The following is a 10,173-nucleotide window of genomic DNA, read 5'->3' as shown; positions in this document are numbered from 1 at the left end:
ATCATTGCTAATCACCCTGCAAGCACAACGCTGATACTGCCTGTCAGTGATTTATCTATCTGCTGGTTGCCACGTATGCCAGCTATCTGTTGTGATAAAGGGGATGAAATCTGGTCCTGATAATGGGTATCAGTCTCTTACCGATTGGAGCATATCCCAGCATACAGCGGGTGGGAATGCAGGAAACACCCTGGGCAGTTCACCCGTCCATCACAACCTGACACTCACACTCGGACCTGACCTGTATGTCTTTTGGCTGCGGAGAAAATCCATGTGAACACAGGCAGATCATGTAAACAGGTTCTAGCATTCAGACACTGGGGATTTAGCCAAGCTCTCATTAAAAAGAAACCAACAGGATGGGCAATAGGAAAGCTGCCCTCCTCAACACTGGGGGGAAAGTGTCTGAGCTCAGGCTGGGTCAGGTACCAAACAGGAACATGGGGTCCAGGAGCCCTTCGAGGACCCCTCAGCAAAATTCAGAAGAATCTAACCCTGTGAAACCCAATGGTGGGCTGTGTGTGTGTGTATTTTAATAGGTTTTCTTTTTCCATCTGAACAAAATTGCTTCATTTCTTTTTGGACAAAACAAATAGCAAAAAAATGCCACAATGAGGTCCATGGAGATGCATGTTTTTTTGTTTTGGTTTGGTTTGTTTTTTTTTGTTTGTTTTGTTTTGGAATGAGGGGAGAAAAAATCATTAGAAAAGACCTTACCATAAGAAAAGTAAGCAAATATAAGAAGTTAAAATAGCCTGTATAAGGTGCTGTTGTTTAACAAGTAAAAAAAAAAAAAAAAAAAAAAGTATTTAATTAATATATTTTTTAAAAATCCTAAGAAGCTAAAATCCTTTGTATCCTAAACCTTGTTAGAAAACGAACTAAATAAATAAATAAATAAGTAAAGGATTATTTTTACATTGTTTTAACCCCATAGCTTTGCATTTATTTGTCAGTGTTCAAGTTTAACATCCTAACAATTTAATATTTGACACAAACCACCTCAAGTGACTCGGGGGTCTGAAATATGACAAAGTGTGAAAACCCCTGACTTAGTGTACGGTATGTAAACTTTGCAAAGCTCATATACAGACCCATGTAATTACATACCAAGTCTCACTATATCACCGCTGCTGTAATAATCCAAGCAGGAACACGTAACGGGGGTCATTCTGAAGTGGTTAAACCACTGAACAGTAGATCATTATTGGAGCTGCTCACAGTAAATGGCTTCTGAAACTTCACTTGCGCCCTGCTAAGTACTCAACACCCAGGATCACATGCAATATCTCCTGTCTGTAACACAGTCCTCACATCAGCAACACAGGTCACTGGGTCCATACTGACCCCCTGTGGGCTTGAGGGGAACTACAGCATTACAGTACTGCTAAGTTTTGCTCTGAACAAAGTGACAGTGACAGAATAGCCGTGGCGAGGCACTTTATTTTCCGTTGAGCTTGTGACATTTTTACACATTACTGACATCTTAAAATAACACTGAACACAAAGAAGTAAAATGTCCTTTGGTCCTCAAAAATCGCTGCATGTATTCACAGCGCCCTTCACCAACAAGGAAAAGTAACAAGGAAAAAGATTGATAATTTTTGATTTTAGGATTGAGATGTGATCCACATATCCGATCCACAATTACACATTAAAAATCTAAATACCCTCCCTCACCTGACCCTGTAGCACTTAAACAAAAGCGCAGCCCTGCCTCTGATAAAAGAAGTTCAGACACCCAGTCCCGACTTTGTGCTGACATTGACAAACCTCTCGAACGGTGACTTTTACAGAGACAGTAAGCAGGAGGATTCCCAAAATTCAGGAGTGGCATAGGAGAGCTTTTGACTTGACTCTCGGTGCCTGGCAACAGAGCCAAGGCCCAATCAAATCCAGAGAAGGGGGATCGCTCAGTCAGTCTTTTCTCTGTTCGCTCTGCGGGCCTTTCTCTTCAGCTGGAGGGTCTTGAGCTCAGTCATGGTGGAAAAGGTCCTGTACACCCACACGGCCTGTGGAAGCAGAACAAACACATAATCACAGCAATGCATTCACCTCTGAGAGATGCTGAGAGATGCTGGATGCCAGCCATGACTTCAGCAGATGAGGAGATAATGGAAAACATGCAGTGGTGCTTACCACGATGATGACTGTGTTGAAGAGCAGAGGAATGGAGTAGACCAGGGATATGAACATGCCCTTGGAGTCAAAGTACTGGAAGTTGGAAAACGACCTGTACAAGAAAGAGTACAGTTTAATGACAACTGATAAGTTCAATGAATGATCATTGTAATCCACGATATAGGGCTGATTAAGTATATTTTTCAGCCTACAGGGAACACTTTGGCTACACCATTAAAGGGACAATTCGCCAGTTTTGTAAAATATGATATTCAAATTACTGTTTAAGTCTTGTTTTGACTGTTATCAACACTCGATCCAGAAAGATTCCTATCATTTGTTTTCTTGACTGAACACGTGCACATGTTGGAGGACAAAAATAATTCTCCAGCGTACTAAAACATAGCTGGTAGGTAATGTTGTGGCTGGCTGCTTCTTCTCCTCCTCTCCCTTCTATCTCTCATGTTTCATGAAGCTTTCAGGCTCCTGCCAGCCACCGCTGTGTATTTTTGTGTGTGGATGAGTGTGTGTGTGAAATTATTCACTTCTTTTATGCGATTTTGTGTATTTGGGTGAAGTATCCCTTTAAAACTTTTCACCTGCCTCCTCTGTTGTTATTCTGTATAGCAGACATATCAGACAAGCTCCACATTCTGAACAGCAGACTTACCTCCAGTTCATGGCGGCCAGCTCATTCAGATATTCAGCACTATACACCATGCCGACTGTGGAGAGAGGTAACAGAGTGTGAGAATGCTGAAAAAACATAGTGTGCCCACATACATTCAAATATACATTTTTTTCTTTGGACAGCCAGCTATTGTGCTTTCGTTATTTAGCAGGGGTGTGTGTCAGGTTGGGTCCAGTGCTAGTCAGCATGGAGCCCAACTTCTGGCCCTGCTGGGACGCCGGAGCCAGGACGTCACCATGCTCCCGTCAGCAGGCCAGAGGGGCGGATCTCCAGATCACTTGTGGATGGACCTTTCATGTTGCCTAAATTAATGCTGGCTGGGCACTGAAACCTGGTCATTCTGGTGACCCCATGACCTTCCTGTTTGCTCCTGACTGGCTGCCACAATCTGCCACAGTGACAGGGAGCTCTGTGCATATATAATAATCATAAATAATAAACTTTATTTGTAGAGCACCTTTAACAACAGATAGGTGGGAGTGCTTCCTTCTTTTAAATACAGAGCCAGTGCTTTAACAGTGGGAGACAGTTCTCATCTGCAGAGCTCAGACAAGCTCAACAACCTAACTGTGTTTGACTCTTTTACTCCGGCACAAACTCATAGTCATATCAAACTGGGTGTGCTGCAGCATGAGTCTCAAAATGTGAACCAGAATATATGAAACCTGTAGTTTTACACTGCCAGGAAAAATCTCAGGACAACACTGCGAATTTCCTTCGGGATGAATAAAGTATCTATCTATCTATCTATCTATCTATCTTTTAACAGACTGCATCTGTGACTTCATTACATGCTGGACAGAATACAGCCAGTGTGTGGTGTTTATTTATTTCTCCCATAGATTACCATAGGACCTATCATCTCTGCAGGTCTCCGAAGTGTGTCTGCTGTTTAGGCATACGTCAATAAACCACAACTGTCTCCGGATTTGCCCCTGGTGAGCGAGTGTGACCAGTCCAGGTCCACAGTGAGGCCGCGTCCTGCACTCACCCAGCAGCAGGAAGTGGCAGATCTGCGCTCGGTAGAAGCTGCACGTCGCCACGGTCACAGCCAGACACAGCACATGGAAGAGCAGCAGCCCGATGAGCCACGGCTCTGACCACTGCACCTGCGGACGACAGACAGGCACACCTGATCACAGCCCTGCTCTCTGGACGGGACACACACACACACACTACTGTAACACAGCCTGCGGCGTGCTAGCTAAAACAGCTAGCTAAAGCAGCCTCGCCTCTTGAAGGGAAAAAGCAAACTTACAGACAGGAGAAAGGTCCATATCGACGTAATTCTTAAATTGCTGAAACCGTCGATGGGGATGGAGCTGATATTCTGTGCTTTCTGGTCCGTCATCTTCACTGGGTCATAAAACCGAGAGCAAACGTTTGCTTGTCTCACCGGTTTGGCTACAGGCTCATGTAAACAAGAGGGCGGAAGCGGCGCCGCTTTGTCGCAGTGCGATGACGTCACGCAGTCAGTTCGCAAACAAAATGTGGATTTACAAAAAGACCAAGAAAGTACAAAAACAAAAACAATAATGATAGCAATAATAGTAAAATAATAGCAACAACAACAATAAGAAGATTGTGATGATGATGATGATTATTAGCAGCAGTAGTATCAATATTAATGTTACTAACACAATAATAACAACAACAACAACAACAATAATAATAATAATAATAAATTTAATTTCAAAAATCTTTGCATGCTCTTTCTTTAATGTTTGTATTGCTTGTTTACTTTATTTCCTTGCTTTCTTCATCTCGTGTCTCAGTATGTGCTGTGTAAAGGCTGCTTGTGCCTTTGCTTGCTTGTTGATTTTAGTGTGCAAACTGACATTGAGACTTTCGCAATGAAGTAAAAAAAAAAACAAAACAAAAAAAAAAAAACAGTTTTTTTTCTTCTCTCGTCTTCATGCAGCTGTTGTTGCCCTCTTCACTGGCTGGCTGTGCAAAAGGTTGAGACATAAATTAGCAAGCAATTACACCCCAAACAATCGAAATTACTTAAAAGTTACCACAAAAAACAGAAAAGTAGCATAAGTTTGCCAGAAAAGTAGCAAGAGAATATCTTTATAAAATGACAAGAAAACTGTGTTTAAAGTTATTGAAATTCTACATTTAAAGCTCAGATCAGTGGTGCTGGATCAGGTGCCAGGCTGAGGGCCAGGCCTGCTTCACCTCATTGCTAAAGCCGTCCTGCTGGAGATGGCCTCACTAAGCAGCCCCTCCCCTGCAGCTGCACCACAGCTTCCCGTGTGCCACATACCCGTCCCAACCATGTCCCCTGGCAGAAGCCACTCACACAGCACCATTCTTGTGATTTAAAAAAAAAAATAAAAATCCCAGGCATGTGATGTTTTCAGCATCTCTGACGGTGCAGAACCTGCAGGATCCGTGGGATTTTGTGGGTAGAGCATGCAGAGTGTCCACAGATTTCACAGTGATGTGATGAGCACAGGAATGTATATTTGGGTTTCCCGTGTTGAAAACATACACATTATTATTATTAAGTAAATGGATTTTATGACCAGCAACTCCATATTATCTCAAACTCAAAAAGATCAGCCACTTCACAAGGGCACATACTCTGTAAAAAAACAAACAAACAAAAAAAACAACAAAAAAAAACTTTACAGTAAAATTCTGGCAGCTGTCAGAACTTCACTGTAAAAGAAAAAAAAAAAACAATGTATATGATATATGCTGATTTGAAAACTGTAAATTTCACAGTCAAGAACCATCATTCCTTTATGGTAAATTACCACAACAAAACAGATATATGATTTTCTTTAAAAATAACAGTTGCAATATGGTATATTATGCTATAGATTTATAGTTTAAGGTGTGTTTTGCTGACTGGTGAGAGGTTTTCTACTGTAAATCTACCGTAAATTTGAATGCACACGAGCCAAATCTGTAATTTAAACAGAATGACACTCATGACACATTTTAGTGAAATTACTTGCTTCAGAAATTATGGTATTTTCCCATTGATTTGACCCAAAATGTGACTTTCCACAGTAAAAGTGTGTGTTTTCTACATACTGTGACAGTGAAAATTAAAGTGATGTGTTGTTCTTGGTTTAGGGTCATTTACTGGATTTGCTACTGTCCTAGTTTGGATGTAATGCTCTTTTACTGTTGCAGTTTGACAGTTTTTTCACTGTAATTTTTATGATTTTTGTTTTTTAACAATCACCTGGAAGTACAAAACAACAGAATGAAATGATACAAGGCTGCAGCGGCTGTGTTAAATGACACACCACAAGAGGTGGCTTGCACAGTTTGTGATGCACTGCAGTCAACGCGGGAGGCTCAGCCCCTGGTCTGGCCCGGGTGAAACTCAGGGACGAAGGAGGCCGCAGCGGCAATGGGAGTCGAGTATCCCAGGGCAAAGTTATAGAGGCCGAGCACCAGACACTTCCAGCTGGAGCGCAGCACCTTGCCGACGTTCTGAAAGACAAAACACATGACATGCACTGACACTCTGATAGTATAAGAGCCCTAACAGCATAACAAACATTTATGATGTGACAAATCAATCAATAAGAATAAGAATAATGATGAGAGTAGTGTACAAGAAGAATAAGAATAATAAGGGGGCTACCAAAGCTGGGAAAAGAGGAAAAAGAGAAGGGAGAGGGTTTAAAAATAAATAAATTAAATAAAATAAAAAAAAGACAAGAAAATGATCAAAAAACGAGCAAAACAATTTGCATGAAATTACAATAAAGTTATTAGACAGACAACAGTGGAGTGAATAGGCATATTACTGTCCAGAGGCTTGGCTATTTTATTATTTATTTATTTAGATCAGCAGGGGAATGAACCAGAAAAGTATTAAAAACAGTATAGAATTGGTTAAAAAAAAAAAAAAAAAAAAAAAAAAAAAATATATATATATATATATATATATACACACACACACACACACACACACACACACACATATATATATATATACACACACACACACACACACACACACACACATATATATATATATATATATATATATATATATATATATATATATATGATAAATTTACATAACAAGAAAAGCATGAAGACCATGAAATTTTCCCCCAAAATGTAAATAAAGAAACAACTAAAATTACAAAAAAAAAAAAAGCAAGATGAAATAAAACCTTTCAAAATGGAAGCTGTACTGGGCTGAGCTCCTAGTTTTCAAAGGGTTAAACCAAATGGTGTGAAGACTGCTTAAAACAGTTCAAAGCAGAACGCTGCAAAGTCTTGCGGTTTCGCGTCAGAGTGGCTGGTCATCTTTCAGACTTACACTGTACAGTGACCTAGTCATGGGAGAACACAAGGGGCCCCAAGTGATTTTTTCTGTCTTGGGCTCCAGATGTCTAGAAACGGTGCTGCCTGTCTGCTCTTTTCCCTCGCACAACTTGCACAGAATAATGTTTTGAGTCAGGCTGTCCTCCTTTGTGGAGGTGTAAAGATGGCAGCTAGTGCCTCCAAATGATTCTCCAGCTGAAGGCTGATGAGACAGGAGCGGCGTGAGGAGCTCTGCTGAGACAATAGTCTGGACTGCAGGGGGGAAGCAGCCTCGTCTGTTTATGTTCCTCTGAGTTAAATCAGTGCTCAGCTCCACACAAAAGGCTCCCGTGTGCTGTGGACAGGAAAGGGCTGGCCAGCTGCAGCGGACACAGGAAGCCTGAGGGCCAGACAAATAGAACCGCAACAAAAAGAGAAGGAAACTTGTCCTCTCAACGCTGTAGATGCTAGAAAGTACTCTCAAAAATGCTGGTTCTTACATGGTTCTTCAGAAGGCTCTGGTCCTTCAAAGAACCATCATGCCACCATTGTTTTCATTCTGGATTAATGTGCAGATTATTTTCTCAGTGAGAGAATTAATGTCTTGGTCTATAAACCATCAGAAAACAGTGTAAAACACCACAGCGCCACAGCTGGCATTTTTAATACCTCGTCTGGAGCTGAATGAAGGAAAAAGGAACATCGAGAAACAGCCAGCTACATGTTCATGTTGGGTTTCAACCTTTTATTCTGAAAAAATACCAAAGAACTATTTAAAAAAAAGTTCCTTGGTGAATCAGTTGGGTCTACAAAGAACAGCAGGTTTTGGTTTCAGCTCTCTTTCAGCTCTTTACCTGCTCCATCGAAGGGCCTCATGCTGATTGGTTGAAACAGATCTACCTGAACAGGTAGAGGGGCAGAGCAGGAAGGCATGTGTGCAAGAGCAGATCTGGAACAGAAACCTGCAGGACAGGGGGTCCTGAGCACCGGTTTGGGAAGCACCACTTTAAAGAACCCCTCTGTGGAACCAAAATGGTTCTTCTGTGGCATCACCCTGAGGAACTATTTTTGGTTCCAGTTAGCACCTGTGTTTTTCTCGGTGCAAATGACCTCGGGCTACTGATTATACAGACTGGGTTAATATTCACTTAGTGTCAGTAATCAGTTAGAGTTAGTAAAGCCTGATTTTTGGATTTAGTGTTGTGGACCCTGTGTGAAATGTGAGCTTTAAAAAACAAAGCAAAATAGATCAGACTGACAGTCACTGTGGTCTAATAATTAAACTTTTACTTGATCATGTCAGAACACAGAAAATATTTCAAGATACACTTTTTTGAGGGTGGTGTGGTTGTGGCGTCATCACATTTTTTCAAATTGATTGTTTGATTTGTGGAGATTCATTGGCCTGTGTTTCAATCAGGAACAAGGCATTGCAGCAATGATTTAAATGAGGCTCACACTGAAAAAGATTGCCTGTTTCAACTTACCCACATTCCCACAAAATTGCTGGAAAAGATGAGGTAGTTTGATCAAGTCAGTTTCAGTAGATCATCATACTTTTTGTACTTAACTTTTTCACATCAGTGTTACAGAAGTTTAGTTTAATGAGATATCCACTCAGTGGCCATTTTATCAGCTCCACCTGTCCAGTCTAATGCAGTTCAGTGCAGTGACGCTGCCATAAATTCAACCTTTTAAGAAACTATAATGTTCAGTTTGTGTTGACATTGTGGAGAATGTGTCACTTTAATCCTATGTTTATTATTGAGGTTGTAGTTTGCAGAGGTCTTGTACTGGACTACATTATATTGAGGTGTTTCTAATTTTTTGTCCTGCCTATTTATATACATGAGGGGGACAAAATATTGGAAACAGCTCTCAATAAAATGCAGCCCAGTCCAACAGCAGCAATAACTATGAGCTCAATGCCAAACATAGAAGTGAATGAACACCTCTGTTACTGTGACAAAAAGAAAAGCTGAGCATTATAGGCAGCAGGAAAGGAAACTTTATGGAACAGTTGGATTGGATTAGATTAGTTTGTGCAGGTGGAGCTGATAAAGTGGCCACTGAGAGAAGGCAGATGATAGACACATAAACACAATGTTCACTGAATATTTACTTTCACAACTGCTTTCAAGCAAAGTGTAAAATTGTTCTGAACTAACCTTCTTTACTTTCTTGTACTTTGCCCTCTTCTTTTTCTTCCTCTCCTCTTTGGCTTTGACCTCTGCCTCTTCGTTCTCGATCAGAGGCTCATACCTCTCTGGCAGGAAGGCAAAGTGAATTTCTCTGCGGCACTTTTCTTTTTCTCCGGCATCATCCTCCACTCGCTGGCTCTCAGAGCTCCCTTGTTGATCCGTGCAGTCCACCTGTCGCTGGTACTTTGCTGCACTTGAGCTTTGAGCCTCTGAGGTCCAGGAGCTCGTGTCCAGCAGCCTTGAGGCGAGAGCCTTGGGCTTCATGTTGTCTGGCTGCTGGAGGCTTGTGCGTCTCGGGGAAACAGGATGAAAGCTGCCTCTTTGCAGGAGGGATCAGGGATGTTGTCAACAGAAGTTATGTGCTTGAATGAACGTGCATTCCATTGGACTGACTTGTGTGCAGGATTTGGCGCAGTGCCCTTAAAGGTGCACCCCTCCTTCCTCACAGGCTGGAGACGGTGGTGGATTCATGCTGTCTGTAGGGCAGGGGTCAAAAAATAAAAAAGGCACCTCCTGCTCATCAGGCAGTCCCAGCACCGTGCAAAAAGCTAAGATGCATCATATCTGATGAAACGGTCTTCATCTGCGATTAACATTGTTATTAGGTGATCCACATTAAAAATACAACGCTGCCACCCAGTAAAAATTTCCATGCCACCCTTTAGCCCCCCATAAATATTTCTCTTGATCCATCCCTGACTTTGATAGTGCAAGAAAGACAGAAAGAAAGAGAGATAATCACCACGTTTGCTAATGAGCAAACAACACAAACCGTTTGAATCCAGAGCCTCCATCTTGACTCAGTTCTGATTATTTTAATTTCGTCAGTTGAAAAGTAAAAAATGAGTCTGATTGTATTATTGCTTATCTTTCTAT

General features: G+C 41.5%; 2 protein-coding genes across 2 annotated transcripts; both read right to left on the bottom strand.

Moving 5' to 3' along the window:
• Window positions 1–1,425: 1,425 nt before the first annotated feature.
• tmem18 (transmembrane protein 18) lies at window positions 1,426–4,254 on the bottom strand. Its single transcript, XM_030046525.1, has 5 exons — window positions 4,071–4,254; window positions 3,804–3,921; window positions 2,792–2,846; window positions 2,140–2,233; window positions 1,426–2,012 (listed from the first exon to the last, which is right to left on the bottom strand). The coding sequence occupies exons 1-5, from the start codon at window positions 4,161–4,163 to the stop codon at window positions 1,914–1,916; spliced, it is 459 nt and encodes a 152-aa protein (XP_029902385.1). The 5' UTR covers window positions 4,164–4,254; the 3' UTR covers window positions 1,426–1,913.
• Window positions 4,255–5,523: 1,269 nt separating this feature from the next.
• LOC115356324 (uncharacterized protein C1orf115-like) lies at window positions 5,524–9,585 on the bottom strand. The gene is made up of 2 exons (XM_030047442.1): window positions 9,265–9,585; window positions 5,524–6,268 (listed from the first exon to the last, which is right to left on the bottom strand). Exons 1-2 carry the CDS (start codon window positions 9,559–9,561, stop codon window positions 6,131–6,133), a joined length of 435 nt encoding a protein of 144 aa, XP_029903302.1. The 5' UTR covers window positions 9,562–9,585; the 3' UTR covers window positions 5,524–6,130.
• Between the last annotated feature and the right edge of the window lie 588 nt (window positions 9,586–10,173).

The sequence above is a fragment of the Myripristis murdjan genome, chromosome 24, assembly GCF_902150065.1.
Source record: "Myripristis murdjan chromosome 24, fMyrMur1.1, whole genome shotgun sequence".
Taxonomy (NCBI): Eukaryota; Metazoa; Chordata; class Actinopteri; order Holocentriformes; family Holocentridae; genus Myripristis; species Myripristis murdjan.
Note: the sequence above shows the minus strand (reverse complement) of the source record. Positions and strands in the feature narration are given on the sequence as shown.